At 40.4% G+C, this 25580-nt stretch overlaps 1 protein-coding gene across 1 annotated transcript; it reads right to left on the bottom strand.

Moving 5' to 3' along the window:
• Positions 1-5754: 5754 nt before the first annotated feature.
• Positions 5755-25028, bottom strand: ATP12A (ATPase H+/K+ transporting non-gastric alpha2 subunit; the record flags this gene model as incomplete). The annotated part of the gene is made up of 23 exons (XM_084301629.1): positions 5755-5783; positions 5982-6073; positions 6734-6835; positions 7777-7910; positions 8542-8687; positions 9016-9139; positions 9832-9986; positions 10688-10856; positions 12787-12937; positions 13660-13796; positions 14860-15035; positions 15524-15716; positions 15977-16111; positions 16411-16520; positions 17014-17212; positions 17743-18011; positions 18463-18580; positions 19117-19251; positions 19430-19543; positions 20122-20325; positions 21237-21296; positions 22918-23058; positions 25020-25028. The coding sequence occupies 23 exons, from the start codon at positions 25026-25028 to the stop codon at positions 5755-5757; spliced, it is 3102 nt and encodes a 1033-aa protein (XP_084157755.1).
• Positions 25029-25580: the final 552 nt, after the last annotated feature.

Here is a 25580-nt window from a genome sequence, read left to right as displayed (position 1 = left end):
GAGCCAGCTAAAGTTGATTCCAGTTGAGCTTTGTTTCCCAAATAGCATGGTTTGTAATGTGAGCATGTAAATGATGCCAAATGAGCCTTTAAGATAGCATCTTACAGGGAACAAATGGTAGCTCATGTTGCTGAATGGTAGCTCACATTGCTGTGGTGGTTATGGTTCATCCAGTAAATCTGTTAGGTAGCCAGTGTTGGGGGTAAATACCATTGCAACAAGCACTTTTGTGTTTGTTTTTCATTTATGGACTCAAATTTTACACCTGCAAATTAAAACTCTTCTGTCAGCTTAAAAATAAACTTCACAATGTGAAGTCGTAGGAAATCCAATTACTGTCTGAGCAAGAAATTGACTGTCATTATGAATGCAAATAACATTGTGTTTTCTGGTGCTGTTACCTGGTAGTCAGATGGACTGAGTGATTATGGGGTGCATAGGGCTGCCAGAAAATATCTGCTCCCAGGGGATCTTTCACACTGGTGGGTCTGGACTCGTTTGTCATTCACTGCAAAATAATGTTTTGGAAAGAGTTGGTGAAGTGATCTGGTTAAAGCAAATGTAATAAGGCATGACTTTGGAGATGGCATTTTTCCCCTGAAAATCTCTAGTATCAGAAGAAATGAATGCAGCCAGCTTAACGTCATCTTGAGTGTTTTTGGCAGAGCATGGGATTGGAACAGGACATCGGGGTCTCTGTAAATCAAGAGGCCCCGGGTTGTGTAGTACTAAAGACATTTCTGAGAGTTATGTCAAGGCACAAGAGTGACATCACAATCATACTCAAAGAGTGTGGTGGACTCTCTTCTTATGGTTTACACATGCGTTCACAGTAATTTACTTTAATGCATCACAGATCTCCAGTAAGGCCCCTGAGAATTTGTTACCTTGATGGGAAGCTAATCCTGAGTTCTTTGTGTGGCAGTGCTCTGGCAATAATCTATTGAATTACTTGGTTAAACAGACAATGAATGGGGTGTGTGTATCCAGCATCATTGTGATCATTTCTATTTTCAGTAAGTGTTGACACTGTAGTGAGAACAGCAGCTGTCTGCAAATGTTTGCAGGAAGAAGATTAATTTTTGTGTTTTCCTTCCTCTTCTAGCAGAGATTGACATGGGCCAGCAGTGTTGTAGTGTCTGCTGAAGAAGTTCCTTGCTCTAGAGGTGGTGTTGCCAGGAAAGGTAATAAAAACAATTTCCAATGTATAATTTGGCTCTGCTCTTTTTTTCGTTTAGAAATGTGAACCCTGCCTATGAGTTAATGGCAGTGAAGGCACTCTCTACACTGTAGCAATGCAAGTCTTCACCATATCCCTCCAGTCTTCAGTGAAATCTCAACATCACAAGCTCTCTCAAACAATTCATCAGGTCTTGAATCGTGTTATGTGGTTAAAAAAGTATTGCTGAGAATTACTGGTTAGTAATATTTTGAAAGAAGATGAGTAATCCTGCATGAGGTCCGCAGAATGGATTTACGAGGAAGGGAATGTGCTCTACATAAAGTACTCACTAGAAAGACTGTATACTACACTCAGATATTATGTGTCTCTCTGCTACTACTGCCAAAATCAGTTTTGCGTTTGAGTACATAGGAAAATTTGGACCTGCTACACATAAGAACTTCATCTTTTACTCAGTTAAAATGGAAGGCCTAAGTATTATTATTTGTTACCATTTTAAAGTTTGCCTAACCCCAAGTTATAACTGACCTGTTCAAAAGTCCTGTGTTCAGAAGGACAATACAAAATCCTACTGATTTTTACTATAGTATGAAGTATTCTTATGAGTAAAAATTTTCAGCAACATACTCACAGGGCCAAGATACAGACCTGAGGACAGAGAAAGGATTGCAATTTTCCTGCCTAAATAGCTCTTACACACTTTGTTGCACAGCAGTTTTTGCTGTCCTTAAATTCTCTCTCTCATTTGCTGAGGAGTAACACTTTACCTTAGGGCAACTCTCCGTTTTCATCTGGCTGCCTCTTGACCAGAAGGCAGGAATTGTCTAGTGACATAGCATGTAAAAGGGGAAAGGTGTCAGGGTTTTTGGAGGTGGGAGGAGGGAGAGATGGTGAGAGCTAGTTTAAACTAGAGAAAACTGTGCGAAGTTGTTGTTGTTACCAGGCAGGTAAAGGAAAGCTGTGAATTTCTATGTAATCAGTGGGGACATCTGACCTGTCTAGTCTGGCTCAGGCTGGAGCAAGAAAGCACAGTTTTGTGTTAAAGAAAGATTTCTCGGTTTATGAGCTAATAACTTAACTTTTGCATGCTTGCAACATAGGTGTAGCCAGAAAAGGAACAGCTTGCTTGAAGGTGTAACTTCCATTTCAAAATCTTCTCCTCTGCTTTGCATATCTTTGAGTTATTGCTACTTACTTGACTGAGGGAGAACAATGCCTGTTCATGCTGAAGCTGCAGATCTGGTAAAGGAATTTATAAGTAAGGACTGAGAGGAGAAACTGCATTTTCTTTCTGCTTTAGTAGTTAGCATAGAATTATTTATCATGGCTCATGGCTATGGTTTCTGCATGTTTTCTAGCCCCTGAGAAGGTAATTATGGTGTAGTATGCATGCAGTAGTAAGAAACCCATGTAAGGTTAAAAGATCCTTGTGATAAAGGCTGTGCGAGACTAAACAAAAAAGCAGTATGTAGATCTGAAAAGGAAAGTAAATTATCTTCCTTACCAGTTATTAATATGAAGACTCTTTCAGTTCAGTTTTTCAGTTTCTGGATTGCAGTGTGCGTATTCTGCCCAGATTTGCAATTTAACTTGAATATCTGTAACATTTTTGATATGGGAGCAGTTAGAACCTGAAGATGCCATGTTATAGCGAACATCTTTAACCTGCTCATGACTTGGATGCAAAATAAGCAAAACAATAAATAATGCAGCAATAAGGATAAGAATTGACGGGTGGCATAACTATTGCCTTTTAGAAACCCATTATGAGATTGAAGGGAGGATTCCTCTGTACCTGTTTGATTAACATCAATTTGCAGCTGCGTTGCACCACCTTTTCTGCGCTTCTTGTGAATAGTCAACTTTAAGTACAGTAACATCTTCTGGGTTAAATGAAGCCTTTGTTTGAGGATAGTTCCATGTTCACTTGCAACAATTCTATGATTGTATAGCTCCATGTTCATTTCCAACAGACACCACAGCCTCACACCATACTGTCAGTGGAGGATGGTTGTACTGGATGGAGAGGTCCTACCTGCTGTTTACTGCACATGCTGTTATGCAACAGCCGGTGTTGTCCAACGCGGTAATTCCCAGACTTACTTGTTCTAACAAGCATTATACATGCCAGTAAGTGAATGTAGGATTCATTCTTTCTACACCTGTGGCATGTTTGTCCATTTTGCCTTAATGTTTTGGTGGTCTTATGTAATACTGGAGTCTCTTTGATTTAGAAACGGTGAATCATTCTTCACGTGTTCGTGGGCTTTGCCTTTCTTGGATCCCTTCTTGGCTATTCATCTTCTGATTTCATAACTTGTCTTTTTGGTTGCTTGGCTATTTGCACTGTCTGTTCAGGCATCGATATAGTAAAACAGATTGCTAAGAACGTCTTGTCCTCTCAAAGAAAATGTTGGTCTGCTGGAGTCACAGGCAGACAAAGTATGGAAGACGTGTTAGGTTGTATGCTGCTCTTAGCCTCTGGAAGAGGACTTTGAACTAAAGCAGTGTTTGAAACGCAAAGAAACATTTACTGGTGCCTCTTGTTAAAAGTAGAAATGACCCTACAGGTATGAGAGCAGACTATTTCAGAATCGTTTGCTGGTTTTGAGGGTTTGCTGTAGACTATAAGCTGCTTTTTTGCTGTTTCTGATGTTCTAGATGACTTTTTTTTTCCCCATAAAATGATTATTCTTGTGGGAAATGAGATGCCACAATTCCTCCCCACTCACTTTAGCACCAAAGCAAGCATGGAGACACACGTTTGCTAGTTCTACAGATATTACCATGACAGAATTCTTCTACTCTTCTGTCAAAAGCATATGCTAATACTAAAAATGGATATATTGCATCATCTTCTAAGTTTTCCTTTCAAACCTCTCTTTATTATTTTTTGTTCCATGGCTATTGATTTTTTTTTTCCAGCTTGTATTCTTTCCTGGTTCTGTGTAGGAACTGTCCCTGTGTTGTGCAAAAACTGCCCTCACCCTTGTTCTTCTTTTCAGTCTCTTCCTATCTAAACTTGGACAAGGTGTTTTGACTAAGTACTGCAAATCTATAGCTGGTGAAAAAAAGGGTTATGTTGCTCCTCCGTGTAGCTTTTCCTCATATATTTCCTGTCTTCTAAGCAGAAGAGAAAACAAATCAGTCCTGACAGCTGGCAAATGACAAGGTGTTGAAATTAGTCTGCTTGGCACCTCACGTATTTCTTGTTGGTGTGTTGCAGGGTTGCATCACCAAGTGATAAGCAGCACATGAGGGCATGGATCTGGAATCCAGGCCTGCCTTCCTAATTCATATCTGGCATGCTTATTTTTTGTCACTCTTCCTTCTTCTTTTATATTTCCTCTTCTCCATGTCAACATGTGAAAAACAGGGATACAGCCGGTGTAATTCCTACCTGTTGTAATACCCTTCATGGGGAGAGGGTTTTGAGAGGGGGGCTCACTAAAAGTAGAGCAACGTCTAACATGTAAGACTGGAGATTTGGGAACAGGCAGGCTCTAGGCTGGAAAACATTCTCCGTTTTGCCCTCCCTCAGTTCTTCTAGTTTCTTCCTCATTCATAATCCGTCTTGCCTTTTCCTGCAGCAGGAGGTTCCTTTCTGTCCCTGTTCCTTAGCTAATGCTTGTTGTCTGGACTTGTATTTAAATGTGAAATAGCAATGTAGGTTATTTATCTTGTTCTCTTTAAATTTGTTAAAGCCTTTGTCTAAACAACATGTGTTACCTATTGGTCTCTGCTAAAAAAGACCATATTAAAGACCTGGTTTCAAACAAAACCTTAATGATAGTGGAACTTTAAAAGCATACTAAGGCCTATTTTGCCAGAGAGTGTGGTCTTTGGAAAATAAGTGTTAAATTGGGTTCCTAAAGCGAATAAATCATTTATTTATGCTTTGTTTTGTAAGATGTATTTATCAAAATTGAACAGGCATTTGAAATATGGTAATCTGTTAATGGAGGTTAAAAAAAAAAAAAAGCTGATGCACCCTGTTTTTCTTTTTGAGGCAGAGCTTAGATCCTTTTCCATTTCATTCCATTTCATAGTCTTTATAAATAATAAAATAAGGTGGAAAGCAGTTTTCTGGAAAATACTTTTATTATCAAATTCTTCCTATACAGTATTTGTTACCCTTGCTAAGGTAATACAGATCTAGGTATGCAGTTGCTTGGAATTCAGAAAAAAAAAAGAAAATCAGCAAACAACACCTCTAGTGCAAGTTAATGCCTTACATTGTTAGGATTTTCTGGTGTTTTTTTCTTTATGTGTGTTTTCCTCTCTGAGTGCTCTCAAAGTTCATCTTTGGAGGAGGGAAAGTTGTGCTTGTTATAAAAATAGATAGCATTTCAATTTCAGGCAAGCGTCATCTTTACAGTACAGTGGGAGGTAATTTGTCAGACTGAAGTCCTTATTTCTTCATGAAACACATGAAATTTCTTCACCCATTCATGGGCCAAACCCAGTGCTTGCTTGATATTGCACAGACAGGACATTTAAGCAGCACGTGCTGTGTGAGGTGGAGAAGCAGCTCTCCACAAGGATGAAGAAGTCCAGTGACAAGGATTGTTTCAATAATACATGTTCTTGTCCCACCAGCCTGCATTAGGAAAAAGAGAGGGTAAAAAAATAAAGCCAGTTACTTTTCTCTCAAAAATTTTCTCAAAGAGGAAGAATAATCTTTGGGAACAAATTGTCCGGTTTTTGCTGCACCTGTCCGAGGCAGCTAACATGGGTGAATAAGTGGAAGGGAAGGAAGGGATAACTTAAAGTCCTAAACGTAGAGAATTCTACTTACTTCCTGGGTATCTCCTGATAAGCAGCTTGCGGACTTCATCATAGACCCATATCAAAATGGCAAACGGTACAGCCACAAACCAGTACTGAAACCTGGGAGTGGGAGAAGAGGTTCACATTCAGAAGCATGTAAGTACTCAGCTGAATTTCTGGTTCTCTGACTATGCTATTTGATGTCACTAAAAGAGAATCTGGATTTAATGGCCTTTTTTTTTTTTCCTCGAAGTGAAGCACTTAAATGGTTAGAAATAAGATTAGGTCCATGAAAGACTCCTAAGCCTAAGTAGTTAACTGAATTAATTTATTCCAGATACTGTTCAGAAGGGATTGTTGCCTAGTGGCATTACAGCCTCTGAAGAGGGCAGAAAAATTGAACATTTCTGACAGTGATATATTTAAAATAAATGTTGCTTGTGTAAAATTAACTAAAATGTTATCTAATCTCACCAAAAGATTGGGGATCCTGGAAAAAATCTTAAAGTGTTTGTTATACACAAGTAGATTTCTGTATCCTCTATGGTAAATCCAGTAGAAAAAGTAGCGTGTTTCTTTTTTGTAGGAACTATGAAAATAACTTCCTTTTTCATCAAGAAATTGTCCACCCTGTTCTTCATAATGAATATTCTTAAATATTTTTCCTGGAATTGTAATGCATGAGCAACCTGTTCCCGTTTATCTGTTGTTAGCAGAATGGTAAGTCCATGTCTGTTTATACACGAAGGACAAGAGATGTATGTTGCCATCAAAACTCACCTCAGAGGAGTGAAGTTCAGGGCTGTAACGTGTCCAAGCCCATAGGAGAGAATCAGAGCAATTCCTATCTGGGAGAATATACCCACCCAGATGACTTTGTTCCTACAAGAAAAACAAAGAGGAAGGGTCACACGTGTCTGTCTGTGCATGAAAAATGAATTCCTCAGCATAATCAAGGCTGGGCCACTTTCAGTATCATTGGAACATGACCTGCCTCAGATGATGACCAATGTAGACACAGTAGCACAAGACAGCTGGTAGATTGTAGCATGGCTGTAGGTCTCATATTCCTGTGTCTTCCTTGCTACTGTTCTTGACCTACCAGGTTAAAGCTAGCTTTAGGTAGGCCTGCAGCGTGCATTAGTCATGTCTTTTTCTTGCATTGTCAATGTGCTCATTGTGACTCAAATGTAAATGTAAGAAGGAAAAATACATAGGTGTAGGCTCTCTATCTGCAGATAAAGAAAGGAAAATTTACTTTCCTATCAGAAATACTCTGACTAAATGCCAACTTTACATGTGGCCTCCATCCCAGTAAATATTTTTAATTCCCTAGCTTTCATGAGATTGAAAGGTGCAGAGCCTTTTGCAAAGGGTAGCCAGTGCTATCTTGGGGAGTTTGACCAGCTGGTATCTCCTTATCTGACAGGCTAAAGTTAGCTTGGAGCAGTCTGAATGTTCTATCTACTGATAACTATATAAAACTTAAGAAAACAGTCTGCAGAGGAAACTCCCTTCTTCTTTGTAGTAACCGTTTTAATGAATGGAGAGTTGCTTTTTAAGCTAAGTGTGTTCGGATTAAACAGTACGAAGTGTTTCTTTAAAGAAGCCCTCTGTCATGACATAGAAAAGGGGGTGGGGGAAGCGTAATAAAATATTTGTCTGAGATTTGCAATTGCTAGAATCCAAGTTTAGTCTTTGTTCACCAACTGAATGTGAGACACCTAGATCATTGAGCTAATGTTTCTTTTTTTTTTTTTCTCAAATCAGTGGTAGGCTAACTTATCCTTCCTTGTGTCAGATAAAGAACCTGCAAAACTTACCTGAAAAGACCCTGCTGGAAAATGGAATTTCTTCGTGTTTTCCTGATGATCAAATCTGCAACTTGCTGAACTGTGATGCTGACAAAGAAGGCAGTGTAGCCAGTCCACTGCAGGTACATCCTCTGGTATTTAGTCTGCAAAGCAAAAGAAAAAAACAGTTGTGTTACATCAGACACTCATATCTCATGCAAGTGACTGCAAACCTTGATAGTAAGATTTCAGTTACAAAGGTGTAAATGCAGAGTTATCGCAGATTTAGATAGGTAATGATCAGATTTTGGCCTGTTTTTCTAGTCCGCTAGTTACAGTGGATGAGTCATGTGGCTGGAGCGCTGGTGTGGTACGAGGAGGAATTTATATTGATTTATTAATGGCTTTTGTGTCTTGTGATTTAAGCAGAAGGGAGTGAGGGGGAGTGAAGCGTTGAAAGGAGGAGGGAGAGTCTAGAGACTGCTTTGAATAGTGCTCTTCAGAAGCAGGGCTGAGAGATTATGACGGATCTAAATGTGAAGTCCAGAGAAGAAGGTGCATCTCCAGAGGCTTGAAGTCAGAAGAAGGGAAACTGTAGAAGAATAAATGAGTGAGTCTGAATGAACTAGGTGGCCTGAAGCTCTAAAGGACATATCCTGAGGAACCATTAGATGAAAACTATGTTTACATTTAAATCTCTCTCTTTCTCTTAACTTCTATTTTGAAGGATAGAATAGAATTTTAAAGAAACTGTTGGGTAAGAGACAGTGCAAGCATGTTTCAGTGCATCTTTACCCATTGCTGGCCATACGAGTCCTCAAAGTCATTAATAGCGTTGCTTTCCCAGTCAACTCGCACACCAAGCAGTGTGGAAGGAAGGAAACCTTGTTCGGCATAGACTGTGAAGTAGGTTACAAAGGCTCCCACTGACTGTATGATACCTGCAAATCAAGGAGGGAGAGATGAGAAGATGCGAAATCTAGGGGCACTGGGGAATGCACTGAGGATCAGTGTTGAGATGCCTGCTAAGATATGAAACTTGCTAAGAAAGTTAGTTTTAGAGCTCTAGGTGCTCTAACGTTCTTGACCTGTATAGATAAAACCTGTTGTGTTGTCAGATATGAGCAACAGAAGGGAGTTAATAAGTTTGCCTAGAAAGGCGGAGGAAAGACTTTAATTTCAGATCTCCCTTTTCTAAGGAGTTAATGAACTTGTCTCTGTCTTGTTCTGTTGATGCAAGATAGTGTCGCAGAGATTAGGCCAACTTACCTATCTGCAGGTAGGAGTATACAGCGAGCTGCTCGTTCACCAGCCTGTCTTTCTTTTTGTTTCGAGGTCTCCTGTTCATAATATCGCTTTCAGCTTTTTCGTAGGCCAGTGCAACAGAGGGGATCTACAACAGAAATAAACCATCAGAGTCGTGGTAGCAACATTTGTCTGCTTCTCAGAGGCTCGCCAGACAAGTTTCAGTTCTGGAGTGGTTCTGTTACCTCCCTTGGTGTCCTGGTTTAAGCTAGGATAGAATTAATTTTCCTCCTAAACCAGCTGAAATCAGAACACTTGGCTTTTAGATATACACAGAGCAGATGAAGGAAGGCTCCATGAGGCTTTATATTGACATGTATTTTTGATTTGAGAGAAAGCTGAAACTCTATTACAGGTCTGATGATCTTTTGACAGCCCAGAGGGTGAGAGGATACTGAAGACATTAAAGTGTCCCTTCAGATCCCTTGGACCAGGCTCTGATCAAGTGCCTAGTATTCATCCCCTGTACTAAATGAAGTAATCCGTATGATCTCTTGATTGAGAAACGCTGATACTTTGCACACTGCTGGATTTTGTCTGTCAGCAGGGATCAGAAGTCTTTTCTTTCCATTCCCCCTCTGCATTTTTTTCCCCAGCTCGTCTTTCCCTATACCCAGCTGTTTTTAATTTAGCCCTCTACCCTTTCACTAGATTGTTCTGCAGTTGTAGGGTAAGGCAACTAGATCTTCTAACGTCCCTTTGCTCCCAGCCTCTCTCACTTGTCATGATATTTCAGCAAAAAATAACTTAAAAGACACCAGCATTGAGGCAGCAACTTACAATGTCCGTTCCCAGGTCAATGAATAGGATGGTGATGGTGCCAATGGGCATGGGAATGCTGGCAATAATGTAGATGAGAAAGGGACAGAGCTCAGCAATATTCTTAGTCAGCGTGTAGGCAATTGTTTTCTTTAGGTTGTCAAAGATCAGGCGGCCTGGAGGAAAAGGAAACACTTCTATAAAAGCTTATTGTCAACAGTGTTTGCAATAAGAAACGTTAATTTTTTTAATTAATTGAAGTGCAAATAATCGTGTCTTATGTCTGCTATCCTCATATGTTTCCCCATTTTTTGTTAGTTATTTTTTCAAACCTTCCTTCCCTTCAACTCTTCTGAAAATTCAAATGAAAATAAAAAATCACTTTCAATGAGAAAGGTGGAGGAAAAATCCCATTCACAACACAGTGTAGTTTTAATGGAAACCACAACCTCTTTGTGGCTAGAGAAATGGAGTGTGTGTTAGTGTCATGGATTGAGCATGATGAGGATGAGGTGCAGGCAAGTAACAGAGAGAAAATAGAAAGAAAACACCTTATATCTTTGTGATGTTTAGAACTGCATGGGAACAAGATGGGAAGTGCTTTGTCTGGAGTTTGAACAAGCAGAGATAGCAGACCAATGCTCTACTTAACAAATATGTCTGAGAGAGGAATGCTTCCTCATTGTCAGTGACGTTGTTGTGTCTCGTGAATGGAAGTAATTCCCATTTTTTCCGAATACCAAAATCACATTTCCCAATTCAGGTAGAAAATAGGGTGTGGGGGTATGCAGGAGAGAAGGAGCAGGAGGACTTGGCCAGTGCTGTGGGGCTGCCAGCAGTTTTCAGCTAAGAAAGTGAATAGCAACATTATTTTTACCTTCCTCCACTCCTGTGACAATAGAAGCAAAGTTATCATCCAGCAGTACCATATCAGCTGCGTTTTTAGCTGCGTCAGAACCAGCAATACCCATAGCAATTCCAATATCTGCCTTTTTAAGAGCAGGGGAGTCATTGACTCCGTCTCCAGTCACGGCAACAACTGCTCCCTGGAACACACAAAAGGATGCGGATGTGTTTTTTTTTTTTTTGAGGTTATGGTGTTTTCCCGTAAGGATAATCTGCTCTCAGCACACTCCCTGTCTTTAAATGCCTAGAAGAAAGATGCTGATACGAAATTTTGAACTCTCTTCATACATAAAACATAACCAGTGATCAGAAAGACAGTGGGTAGGATTAACATGGCAGCCTTGGGCTTTTGTGCAATAGATGTCTGTACAGATGTGTGTGAAGATGTCTGTGTCATCGAGACTGCCTCCACAGGCAGCAGAGAGAAATGGGAAATTCAGGGATGGGATTTACCGTATCCTAACGACAACACCTGAATTAGATGCATTTAAATGCACTTAATCTCACAATTTATTTTTGTGGGCTATAAGGAGGCTTAAATTTTTTGAATCTCTCTATTTTTACATGGTCTACCCCTGTCTGAGCAGACCCAGGCTCATTTCTGGCATCTGTGGGAGATTAAAATGGATTCAATATGATCTGTCCTTGTCTTGCTTTGTGAAATGCTTATGCTTGGTATCCTAGCCCAACAACTTGTGGCCATTGCCAGGCTATGCTAGAACTGCACTAGTAGTCCAAAAGACAAAACTGATTTTTTAAGCCAATTTCTTTGTTACCTTCCAGTTAAACCATCTACTGCAGGTAAGGGGCCTTTTCTAGTTGATGCAAGAGTTCACAGCTTGGTAGCAACACAGAGTGTTCTGAGGGGGACAAAGCTTGACAAACTGATTAAAACAAATACTAAGTGTGCTGTCCCTTTGGGGATTTAACACTGTGACACTAATTATAAATATTGCCATGTACAGAAGGGCTTATAAGCTCTAAGTGCTAAACATGGCATGTAGGCTGCTTGGCTTGAATCACAGAGGAAGGATAGGGTGTTCCTCTTCAACCTAGCCAAAGCTACTTAGGAGTTTGGGCATCTAAGCAGTACAGAACATGTTTACCCTGTGCCTGTCCATGGCCATTCAAAAACAGAAAAATTAAAAAGATTGAATGCAATTTTTCCCCTGCAGGTAAATCAGGCTTAAACCCACAGAGCTGATAATGCTGATTGGAAAGCTTAGTGCTGGCAAAATAGCAGAAACAAAATAATAGCTTGTGCTGTCCCCTTTCCTGTACAGTTCAGGTGTGGTGGTAGTGGAGCTTTCGGTTTGCAGCATCTATTTGGAAAATGTCAGAGGGCAAAATCTCCTGATGACAGTTTGTACCTTTTCCTGAGCGCTACACGTGGCGTTTCTTTCCCTGTGCCTCCCGAGCTGGCTGCACTCCCTGCTCCTTTACATAATATTGCCTATGAGTAGGACAAATCCTCTTTAAATCCTGCCTCATATTCATGCTTTTTGTGGGTTGTTTTGCAGTCATTTAAAGTAATATAGATAAGGCTTGGTCATAGATAAATCGTGCTGTGACATTTTGTGGGATTCATACCTCATTTCATCTCTGAGCATTCCTGTGGGCGGGAAGTACATAGTTCTAAATGGCTACAAGAGATAAGATGAGGGGATGTGGCAACACTCTGCTTTTATCTGGGTTTAAGGAATTCCTGGGGGAAGGCTCCTTCCCAAACTGCGTAGGAATCTTTACCCAGGAGGCTTTCTGAGCATCCCAGCAGCAGCTTCTCTGAATTTTGTGCAAACTGGTCAGCCCCCCTCCCTCAGTACGGCTCCAGCCCATTCAAATGTAGGAAAAGCTCACTTTGTCAATCAGAGTTCAGCATCTGTTACAGGAATTTAAATGGCTTGGAATCTGTCCAGAGAAGACAGTGTTTGTGGCAAGCTGTTAGATAACATTCTTGCACAGAGAACAGAGTATAAACAGAGCTTGGAGTGCTTGGCAAATTGGTTTCCACCCTTTGCCCTGCTACCTGGTGCAAGCACCATATCGTGTATAACCTTATACACCTCTTACCTGTCTTTGGCAGCCTTCCACTATGATCAGTTTCTGCTGGGGCGATGTCCGAGCAAAGACTATCTCTGAGTGGTTACACAAAATGTCATCCAGCTGCTGCAAGCTCATGTCCTTCAGCTCCATCCCATTGACTACCGCTGCTGTGGCTTCCCTGTAATAGCCATGGGAAAGCTGGATAAATTTTCAAACCCAAATGCTTAGGTAAATGGCATGCTCGTAGAATGTATGCAGCTTAAGGAAAGCAGCAAATGGAGTTAATTTCAGAAGCAGTAGTTGTTTATCAGCAGGTATTGAATGAAAGATGCTGTAGAAATCCAGACAGAATTAGTTACCTAGATACAGAGGGAAGTAATTGAAGCTTCCTCCTGAGTAGACCTAACAAGAGAAAATGCATTTTAAAGAGAACTGAGTGGGAGGGTAGGACAGTGGAAGTGGAGGAGGATCTTTTCTGTAAAAAGCTTTTAGGTCTCTCTTATTCTATTAATTTTTTCACATTTAATGGGTGAAAGAGGAACGTAGACTTGCTAATCCTTCGGTCATCCTCCAGCACTGCATGGGATTCTGAATTTTGCTTTTCACATGCGTGTGTTTTGTCAGAGGTGCAGTGACAGCAAAGACCAACACGATCTGCCAAGGTTTAGTCACTAGTTTTTTCCAAGTGCCCCATGCGGACGAGAGCCCCTGCCCTAAGCATACAGTTATTTACGTAGAGATGACTTGTTAGCTGGACAAGGTGGCTGGGAATGTTACCAAGAACCAGAAAAGCAGAAAGCAGCTGTGATGCAGAAATTGGCTAAAAGCATTGTAGAGGGAGAAGTCGTAGCTTGCAGAAAATGAAGCCACGGGTACCTCCTATATTCTGCCTGCTCTTACCGTCTATTGACTTGCTCCACAGGAATATTGAGGCGCTTAGCAATATCTTCCACGGTCTCGCTGGTGGCTGAAATGATGCCTACACTCTTGGCAATGGCCTTAGCAGTGATTGGGTGATCGCCAGTGACCATGATAACCTGAGGAAGGGACAAGCACTTAGGGTAAGTGACAAATGTATATGCGATGGATGTAAAGAGATAAGTTGAAAAATCTATTGTTCTATACCAGGAAGCAGTTTGGAATCTGAACTTGGAAGGCTGTGCTATGTACGTAACAAAGACAGATTATGACTATTAATTAGCTATGTATTGATTTCTGTTCTCCACTTCTTGCTTTTGGTTCTATTTTATCAGGGCTGCAAAAGAAAAACTTGTCATGAGCAGCAAGATTGGAACGATGCACAATAAAGAAGCTTTTACATAAGAATTTGTGACGTATGCTCAAAAGTAAGAGTTCTTGGAGTGTTGCATTGTAAAATGGATCCTTGAGAATGAGGTCTCCTGACAGATAAGGCAAAGATTTTTCTTATTTTTCTTTCTTGAAAAAAAGTTGCCAGTTTCCAGATCTGTCTTAAGACTACAGAAAAATTCCTCAGAATTAGGACTTGGGATTCATCTCATCAAGGATAATGAGAAACTGGTAACTCCAAATACCAATTTTTCCTTTATTTATCTAGGTGGCCTCTCAGTCTCAAGCTGGCAGTTTACTTGTGGTTCTCTTGGGACTGAAATTAGGAGAACTATTGCGTCAATTTCAACTTGAATAGTTTTGAGATTAGTGATTCATATACGTAAAAGTTCCTAACAAGTATAGCCCTGTGTCCTGATGCTTTCTCAAGAATTGCTCCTATTACCTTATGCTGTTTACAAACAAGTAATTCTAGCTGGCATGGCTTCTATACTCTAGAAGAGGATCCAATGAGACACTATCTCGGTTTCTCTAAATTTGTATTTTCAGTTCCTGAGTTCTTCCCACACCTGCTGTGGTCTGATCCCCATTTAAATTTAATCCATTTTCCCTCTCAGGGCCTTCAAGTAGTTTCTCTAAGTTACAATTTCAGAACAATATTAATGAACATTAAAATTCATGGTAGGTGTTTCTAGAAAGGTATTTAATGTCAGTGCAGTGGAAGATCTTAAAAGTTACAGTATCATGAGTCTTTCTGTAGCATTACTGTATCCTTCAGTGTAGGATCCCTACCTTGATTCCAGCACTGCGACATTTTGAGACAGCATCTGGCACTGTGGAACGAGGTGGGTCAATCATAGATAAGAGCCCAACAAAGCACAGGTTGGAGGTGGGGAAGTTCATGGAATCTGTGTCAAATGGGTATGTGTCTGGAAACTCATTTTCAGGCAGGTACAGATGACAGAAACCTGAAAGGAAACAGTTGATGAAATGTACAGGAAATAGTGGGAGAAAGGAGGGAGTTTGCTGTAGCATAGCATCAGACTTTCCTCTTGTCTATAAAACTCACATGCATTTAACCACAAGCTTTTTATGGAGCACTATGTAACCTATCATTTTAACCTTCAAATCAAAGGGCATATAGAGTCGGTGTTTCACGTGGCAAAGGTATTGATGCTACTAGCTGGGCGAGAGTGTTTTCCTTTGTGGATTGCTTCTGTTGGCTTTTTTTTTTTGGCTGCACAGCGTGGCAGATCAGCACCAGGATATAGCAGTAAGGGCATCCCTGCCACAGGGAGCTTACAGCACATCATTGAGGATTTAGCACTCTGCCGAGGAGGCTGTACACTTTGCTTTTCTCCCTCACTGCAAGTGTCCAGGCAAACTGGTCTCATACCAGGATTTAAAGCCCCATTCTGCATTGCAGTTCTCTTACAGTTTCTCTAGTTGCACTCACCCAGTACTCTCTCTCCCATGCCTCCCAGCTCCATGTACGCTGTTTGGAAAGCTTCTGCTTTTTCACTGTCCAGTGGTTCTTCTTTGCCATTGATCATGATGGTGCTACATCTCTCTAAAATCCTCTCTGGGGCACCTTTCATCACCAGCAGGAAGCGTTTGTCATTGGGATCGTCAGTCTCGTGAATGGAAAGCTAAATGCCACAAACAAAATTTGAAAGAACATTTATGATCCTCATTTGTTTCTGGTTTTGGTCACTTTGCGTGGAAATAATGTTTCTCCTGCTTTTCTCCATGAAAATATAATTATTTCCATCAAACGGAATGAACTGCAGTTATTGTAGGTTAAATTCCCCCATTAAGCCTTGCAGGTCACAAACTGACTCATTACACATAGTGATAAAAACAGTGAAAGCTGAAACAGCCTGGCCTAATTTCCCAAACTGAAACACACCTGGAATTTGTTGGTGGAGTTGAAAGGAATTTCAGCCACTTTCTTGTTTCGTGCTCTAATACTCATGACGTCACCCAAAATGACTTCTGCAAATTTCAGCAGAGCTGTTTCAGAGGCATCACCTACCACAACTCTCTGCATGGACAGAAGAATCATAGAATCATTAAGATTGAAACAGTTTATAGCACATACACTTCTGCACTTCTGTCAAGAGAGCTTGCATGCTTCTATAAGATGTTGTGTGCTTACACAGCAATGAAGCTACATAAAGCAACAGTTGTCCTGAAAAATACACTTTTTGCAAGCCTATAGCAAGTATTAACTCAGAAGACTGAAGCAGTAAAATTTAAGAGATAACTGAAGCTAAACAGAACAACTTATGTGTATTGTTCTTTTAAAGGAGGAGGAACAGGTTGACGTGAAGTAGGCTGTACCTTCATTATTGGGAGATTTTCCTGTCCTGGTCTGAATTCTGCCCGGTTGCAGAGAGTTACAATTTTTGATAATGCTGTCCATGATGGAGAACTTTGATCAAAAGGCTGAGCTGAAATGAAACAAAATAAAGATTGCATCCTTTAGCATATTACATGGTAGAAGTAGAAACTTAAGTTTGAAACAACGGGACCGAATTATTTGCAGAAAAGCATAATTTCTTTGATAGGTTCTGTTTCAGAAAACCAATTTGACAGAAGCCTTTGCATTAGTCAGCTACTTATTTCAGGCAGTGTTACTTAGATGATGTTTCTCTGTCTGTTTTCTTACTAAATTTACTGTTGGTGAATGGACATGCATTAGAACCTCCTCAAGACTTCCTCTCTGTGAATGGAGTTCAAATAGTAATTCTTTTGTTCACATCTCTACATGGCAAAGAAGGGACTTTCCTATTGCACGCCACGCTTCTGTGTGGCAGGGAGACGTATCTGATTTAGCTATGGGAAGATCCTCATTGACATCAGCTTGGCAGACAGTAAGTGTGAAACATCACAGGTTTGATCAATCTAGCTGCCCCTTTCCAGATCCCCCATTGCCGTATTTACTTGTTTGATCTTCACTGGTGTCAGCTGAGTAGATCTGATTATCAAACCAGAGGTGAGCAACAGTCATCCTGTTTTGTGTGAGGGTCCCTGTCTTGTCAGAGCAGATGATGGAAGTAGAGCCAAGTGTTTCCACAGCTTCCAAGTTCTTCACCAAACAGTTCTTCTTTGCCATCCTCTTGGCTGTCAGGGACAGACTCACCTGGCAAAAGTAAAGAAGTTCAGCTTGGTGTTAGTGAGGTACAGTTACAGAACAGTGTAATGAAGTTACATACTTCTGTTTTTTTTTTTTTTTTTCTCCTTTTTCTTTTTTTTATGCTTTTTTACTTTCTGAAAGAAAGATTTTTTTTCTTTCAGTGAAAGGAAAAAAAAAGATTTTTTTTTTTTTTAAATCTTCTGGTTGGTTGCAGTGCATTGTTTTCCTTTGTAATAGCATTATTAAGATCAGAGGTTTTGCAGTAACTAGCAAAGTATATGTGCTGTATGAGGAATCTGCTTCCCTGCGGATAGAAATAAGAGTGTTATGTCAGTTAAGAGGCTGTTTTTTCCCTGCATTGTAGTTTCTTCCAGCTAATTCCTAATCACTACCTAATGAATCCTGAAGTGAGCCTCTTCATTATTGCAGTACTGCTAGTTGGTGGTATACTTTAGGGCTAACAGTGCTTAACAGTTCTGTTGCTTCTTGGCCAGAGATTTTAGTGATAATTTTTATGTATTAGTGAACAGACTTACTGTTACTGTGGCTAGCAGTCCCTCTGGCACATTTGCCACAATGATGCCGATGAGGAAGATGATGGAGTCCAGAATCTTGTATTGCATTGAAACAGAAATAATGAAGAAGAGGACACCAATGGAAATGGCCACTCCTGCCACCAGGTAGACAAAGTGCTCTATCTCGATAGCAATCGGTGTTTTCTCATTTCCTACTCCCGATGCGAGTGAGGCAATCCGCCCAATGACAGTGCGATCCCCGGTGTTGATTACAATGCCAGTAGCAGTGCCTGCAAAGAAATAAGAGTCTGTTGGCTCCCAGAGAGATTGTCTTCTGTACACAGTACTGATTGACGAAGTCCCTTCTTGGCCTAATGTGACTAAGACTTTATCCCAGAATAACTTTTTTCCCCTTAGAAATCCTAAAGCTGTCAGTGAAGGGAAAGAAGGACATATTTTCATTAATTAGTCTTTTTTGATTGTGTTGCAGTAGGAAAGCATCGTTATCCTGGGCACTGTATGGTTTCTGAACAGATAGTGTGTTAACAAAGATACACAGCCTTTCAGTTCTGATAATAGGGACAACACCTTTAAGTGTACAGAGCCCTTTCACAGAAGCATCCACAAGTTCTTAGAGGATTCTAATTCCTTGAAGCAGAATTGTTCAAAATGAGTTAGCAATATTATGTAGCACCCTGTCCATGTGTCATTTCAGGAGCCCTTTTCTCTGTCACTACGCACCTTCCACACAGGTGGTGGAGTAGAACGCAATGTTCTTGGTCTCCAGTGGGTTCTCGTGGGTGAAGTCACAAGAGCGGGACTGTGGTTCTGATTCCCCTGTGAGTGAAGAATTGTCCACCTTTAATGAAATGGAGACATGTCCATATTAAAGTTAGTAATACACAATTAAAGCCCAGAAGGCAAGAGTGCAGCACGTTTAATAACAGGTGACAGGGCCATAATCTCTCAGTGCCGTTTCTCTGAGATGATTGTCGTTGTCACTGAGAGAATCTGTTACTGTGGAATTTCCATGTTGTGTGCCTGGTGGTGGGATTTTCGAGTAGCAGCCTGAAAGAAAACATGGTTTGAAGATCTACCTCCAGGTCTCAGAAGACATTTAACACAGCATTGGTATTTCTGCCTCTGTCCTGACAAAGGGCATTGCTAGAACAAGGTATGGCCATAATGCCTTCTTTTGGTGTTTGCCAAGTGGGGACGTTAGTACTGCATGAGCTGAGCATCTCAGTAGAGTTTCTGCATTCTGTGATTTTAATAGCTAATGGCTGATCTTAAAGCTCTAATAGCTTGTACTGGGTACATAGAAATTCTTTATGTTATAAAAGACTCTTGACCATGTTTTTCCTCTCTCCCCATGCTCTACAAAGAATTTTTTACCTTACACCCCTGAGCAGAGATCAGGCGAATGTCCGCTGGGATCCTGTCTCCACCCTTTATTTCCACGATGTCTCCAACCACCAGCTGCTCTGCTGGGAGTTCCTTCTTCTCTGCATCTCTGATGACAAGAGCTTGCTGAAGGGATGGAAGTATGACAAAAATGAGTGTTGCACTGTTCTTTAAATCTCCTACCAAGAGGTAGGTTCAAGTTGTGCTTATTGCTTAATGTCTTGACACAAACGACTTGTGTCATTTTGAGGTGTGCTCTTAGAAGGAGTTTTTATCTCAAATGAAATGCCTTGGTTGCTCTCACCTGTGGAATCATTTTACTGAAGCTGGCCATGATGTTTGTACTTTTTGCTTCTTGATAGTAAGCGAAGATACCAGTGAGGATGACAACCAGTGCGAGGACTACACCAAGGTAGAGCTGATCAATAAAATAAATAACCCAGTTAATTAAAGGTATGCATTCAGCAGCAGTTCCTCTGCAAGAATAACTCATAGTTCTCTATTGTTTCAAGAGACTCTTAAAATGATGTATTGGACCACGCTAAAAGACAAATTAAGAAAAGAGCTTTGCCCTGCTGGTGATCAAGTACATCTTTTGGGGTATAATAAGGATTTTTAATTGCAAGTGTCCGGTTTCTCTAAAAAGCCTTCTCTATACTAAACCTGGCATGAACCTGAACAAATTATATTCCTAGCAGAGTGCAACTTATAAGGGAATCGAAGTCAAAGCCTCCAGAGTCCTTTTCAGAGTTCAGTGTTGCTCTTATGAGTTCTCGAGTGTTATGATTGTGGATAAGTGGTTATAAAACCTTTGGACAGGCACTCATAGACAGAAGTGGTATGTCAGGTATTTATCAGAAATGTTCAGTAGTGGAGGGAGAGTCCTGAAAGAATAAAAGGCCTCCTAGTAGTTACTGAGTAACTATGAAGTAGTATTTAAATTACTTAGATTGTCAAAGGGTCACATACTCACTTTGTAGTTATTCAAACACTTACATTGTCAAAGGGTGATTCAGCTCCCTGGGCAAACTGAATGCCAAATGAAATCCAGGAGAAGACAGCTCCTATCCATAAAAGGATGGAAAAGCCTCCCACCATCTGCTTGAGGAACTTAACGATTTCAGGAGTGGCTTTGGGAGGAGTGAGTGAGTTGGGACCATCACGAGCCAAAATCTCTGCTGCTCTTGAACTAGAGAGACCCTGCAAAAGCAAATGACATGTTTAAAATGATGCCACAGAAAACAGATTTTTTATCTGAACTCAGAAATAAAATTGGCATGCTGCTTGTTCATTAAACATTGTTAGTGTTATGGATCAGCTGCAGTAACCTGCATCTTTGATTTCCAAATCATGATTTCGGGGTAGCTATTATTAGTTATCTGCCATAAAGATATGGATATTGCTTTTCTGGAACAGTGAATTTGTGGCTGTGTCCATTAGGAGTTTTCATTCTCTGTCAGTTACCTGTCAAGCACACCTGTACTAAATGTTTGGAAAGATGAGAAAAAACAGGCATCTGTTCTTTTTCTATTGTTTCTGTAGCTCCACAATGAAGTATGTAGTTCATGTGTTCCTTGAAATTATTGTCTGTATTTGGCTATGTTAGATGCTTTGATATTCAAATGTAAAGTATCAAAGGGAGTCAGGGGCACAGCTTCTCAAATCTAGTGTTTCCCTCATGATAAAATAATGTCCAGTGCACCCACTTGCCATAGGTTTTTACAGACACTGCCAGTGAAAAATGAATTGTAGTGAAATCTGAACAAAATCTGATAAATATTCTCTCAGTCTTTAGGAAAGCAGAGATCCTTCTTGAAAACTTTGAGGTCAGGTTTTGTACGGGGAATTTTATTTCAAAGCAGTAAATTGGACTGCTTCAGACTTGAGAAAAACTCTAGTCTAAATCCAGGTCAGTGCTGCACACTGACTTGCTATCTATTTTAGGCTTTATTGGGAGTTAGTGCATCATGCGTATGCATGCATGCATGCATCCATGACTACATCTCTCAATTTGGATGCCTCTCCACTGCCTTTAAGAAACTTTGGATCAGCCAAAGATTTAGGAAGGCATGTGAATCGGGCAGGTTCTTAGTGATGCCCTAAGTACTTACTTTGTTGATGCTTGTGCCATACTTTTCTTCCAGTTCTGAGGCACTGAGTCTGTGGTCATCCTGGATTCCAAAAGAAAGAGAAAAGGATAGTAAGCAGAATGTCAGACTGTTGGAAATTTTATATTGGGATCTAGAGACTGTTCAAACTGCCTGGATCTGGGACCACAGATCCAGTTGCTAGGATTACATCCCACTTTCATGAATAAGCAATATGCAGTTTTTCATAAAAAGCACAAGCCTTCTCTTGTCTATTTCCACCTCTGCTGTTAGCTCGTTTTTAACTGTTTGCAAAGCATTTCTTCTTGTCTTCTCTTGACAGAAGTAAGATGTGTTTCACCACAAGTGTTGGTCTTATGTGGAATCAAGAACCTTAACTGATAAATGTGAAAGGTTGGGGGGAGCTGCTAGCAGTGTACACACCATTGGAAGATAGCATTTTCTTTAGATTTTGTGTGTACTTTTGTAAATATCTCCCTCCTCCAGCAAATCTATCGCAAGAACAGAATGGTGTTCTCGTGTTAATACCTTACTGTTTGCCACAAATGTGTGTGCTGCTTTCTGTTGAGTAGTTCCTCGTTACATGCATGCTACAGGACCATGCATTCAGTACCATGGGTGATGTTGTTGATAGAAGAAAGGGTGTGGTATTGGAATATGCGTGACAACAATCTTTGCATCTGATTGACAAGGTAAGGTTTGTGAAATGATTTGCCACAGTCTTGCAGAAAGAAAGCAGCAGGGTCTAAACACAGTTTAAAAGGCGTATGGGAGAGGGAAGTCTGAAAGCTCTTCTCCTTTCTCTGCAGTAACAGCTCTGTGGTATCATTGACCTAATTATAACTTGTGCCCAACTGAGATTTAGAAGCCAAGAATTTGTGAGTTCTCACAATTGTTTTCACAGAATGATTCATTGGTACTTGGATGAGTCAATTAACTTGTCTGTGCTTTGGTTTCACTTTAGAAACATGAGAGTAATGTTACATCCCCTGATAGCAAGCATAAAATACACTGAGAATTATTTAGCTGGTACTGCATAGGTCTCGGAAAGATGCTGGATAAACTGATGGCCCATTTTGGGCTCTCTTTACCTTTGAAATATTATCTTAACCCCTAAATAGCCTTTGCTGTTAGTTGCTCTTAAAGCAATTCAGAAAAGAGGTCAGTATAATTACCTTCATTTTTCAGATTGGGAAACTGAAACATACAGAGCGGAAGCAAGGTTTCCAAGATCAGTTGTCAAGTCAGGAGCGACCCAGAAGTTAAATACAGGTTTCCTGAGCTTAGTGTGCTGTCCTTGAAGTACATTGCATTTAATTCAGGGGGGGAAAACTGTGTTTAAAGCTGAGGCATGCTTTTAGATCTGCTAGAAATCTAGAGCAAGATATTTTGCTTCTCTTCCCTCTGTTTCTTGGCTGAATGCACAGGTGGCAGTTCAGAGGAAATGCTGATTATAGTAACTCCATCTGGGAGAATACAGAGAATATCTCTGTAGGGAGATACTGTTCTCTACCATTGGTAGTTTAAGTAAGCCAGAATCATTCTTTCATTATAGGTATTAATCCCGCGCAACTTTTTCTCTGGCAGACTTCAGGACAGTGAGGAAGGCAGTTCTTCCCTATTATGATTTTCATATAATATGCCATTAAAATGCCAGGTGAAGCTGGAGCTTAGCAACACTCACCAGGTCCAGTTCTTTCTTAAGGTCTTCATTCTTTTTCTTCTTGTTGCCTTTCAGGTCTTTGTACTTCTCTTCATCTCCAGTCTCTGTTTTTTCCAGATCTTTTATTCCACTGATCTCAATCGAGTAAACATCAGACTTTTTCTGTAGAAGAAATAAAGTTTTGGCATTGGTGTGAGCACCTGCTGCAACTAGAAGGAAGCAGTAAAAAATACTGCAAATATTTCAGACTGACAAATTCACTTTTTTTGAGACAAGTTACAAACAGCTACTGGTTTTTGTTTGGTTGGTTTTTGTTTTGTTTTTCTGCTGGCAACTTAGAGCACTAGTTCTTGTCCTGAGATTTCTAGAGCAAGTGTTAGATCACTCGTGATCTGGTCTTCAGCATATGTAACTGACAGTGATTCCTTTAGAGAGTGCAACACTTCCAGTAGTTCATGATCTAACACAAAGCATATAAATATTGCCTATGATCTCAGGATTACCACTGAAAACCATTGTCATGTATTGGCTCTAAAAAGGAGATAAATATAAAAGCAAGAGTTGTTTAAAAGAAAAGTGAAGAGTAAAGGAAAATGAAGGAAAAAATTTAAATGAGAACTTTTTTTCTTTGGCTATTCCTGGAGCTTTTTAGATATGTGACTTTAACTTTTCTTTTTTTTTTGAAATAAAATTAACATTTATATTTACACATTTACAATGGATTACATAGAAATTGAGGCAAACAGCATAATGGTTGTCAGGGAGAACCAAGCCTGTTACTTCTGCCTTCTCTCTTTACTCATACTTGTCGATCTAGTGGCAGGTACAGGAGACTGCTAAATAACAGAGGGATGCTGCCAAACCCCTGATGTTCTGCTTTTATTGATAACTTGAGGGGGTGGGGATGTTGCTGCCTCCCAAGTTTAAGTTAACACCGTAGTCTGAAGGGCAAACTTCCTGTGTTGCCAATTTACCAGCTTCTATAATCATAACGTTCCAGATATTAATTATCTTGTAAGCTACATGCCATTCCTTGGAAGAACTATTGGTTGACCCCATTTCAGAGGCTTCCTTAGAGATTAACCATCAGAGCTTTGTGAGAGTCATACTGGATCTTATCTGATGGTGTGCTCTACTAGCGAGATGGATGCACTCGTATGCTGCTGCTGCTGTTACCAGTCTGTCTAACAAGTACATACACATTTTTGTAGGACAGATGTCAATGTTCAGAGCTGTTCTGCAAAGGTAATGTTTCGGGTGAGTTGAAAGGAGACATCCTACATACAGACTAAACCAGACAGCTCAGGTGATGGAAACAACAAGGAAAAGAAAGGTTTCAGATATCTTGCTATTATTATGAATTCAAAACTGGCACCCTGTCCTCCAATGCCCTTTAGTTAGAAGAATGTTGAAATCTTGAAGTAGTATCTTGAGGAAGGAGGGAAGGGAAAAGCTAAGAGCTAGTGGTAGTTTAAGTAGTTACAAGTCTAGAATCCTTCTCCCTAAAGCACTTGGATTTGTTTGATACATATCCCAGGTAAAGAACATCTCTGTTACAAGATGTTCTGATTTTTTATCTTGTGAAAGATTTAGTCTGGATTATCGGTTGGGATTTTTCCTTCACACTTCTCCTCCTCCCTTTAACTATCCAACCCAGAATCTGTTTGGCTTTCCAAATCTCTAGAAAGTAGAGACCAGGACAGATAGAAAACAACTATTTGTTGCAAGAGTGTCACAGGAAGAGAATAAAGAAAATTCATGAAGTCAGTAAAATCAGCAGATCACTGTGCATGATATACACGTAACCTTTAACCTGCACATTTTCATAAAATCTCAGATTTTGGCATTTGCAAAAGAGCTATCATTCATAAAGCTGTTGATTACAAAACTAGCCATTCCTAGAAGCATTTCCTATCCAGTCTTTACTTTTTAGGATTAGAAATTCACTCCTCTCTAGAGTGAAAATTTTAGTAGTTACACTGGATGCCCAGCATTGTCTAGTACCAGTTCCATTTTCACTTAGTCCACAATTATAACACATGCATGTATATTAAAACTTAATTCAGTGCTTATTCTTAAGAAACTTGTGCAGTAGCAGTAGTTCTGGTGAACAGTGTACTCACCTTTACCATCTTGGTGATTTTATTCCCTTGCTGATGGAATGAAACAGCCAAGCCAAAGGGTGTGGATGAAAAGCAAAAGCCCAGCCGAACCACAGGGTATCTCAGAGCACTTCAGGCTACTGCAGTGCAAAAGCTCACAGAGGTTGTAGTTCCCTCTCAGCTGACAAGCAGACGTTAGCTGGAATCCTGTTTGTGCTTTGGCATCCTTCAGGCAGGACGGGTTCGTTGTCCAAAGCCTGTGGAGAAAGAGCACTGTTTGCTGGTGCTTTATAAATCAGCATCTTGTGCTGCCACTCCACCCCTTCCCTTCCAGGTCCAGCCCATCTTCTGTTTCACCTGTGGTAGGTGGAAAAATACCACAGTAATGGGCATGTGGGTTTCAGGTCAGATAGTTTCTAATTATTCCTTTGTAGTGTTTGCTCACGACTAGGGAACAGGTGTATTATTCATCTTGCTAGAAGCAAAGAGTTTCCTTCAGAGACTTTCCAGCACCGGACTCCCCTTTGGATTTCTAGCTGTCACGGCAGCATGTGGTGGGGTAAAGGAAGCCTGGGCACATTT

Source organism: Netta rufina (genome assembly GCF_964035555.1).
Source record: "Netta rufina genome assembly, chromosome: 25".
Classification (NCBI taxonomy): Eukaryota; Metazoa; Chordata; class Aves; order Anseriformes; family Anatidae; genus Netta; species Netta rufina.
This window is presented reverse-complemented; position numbering and strand designations above follow the sequence as displayed.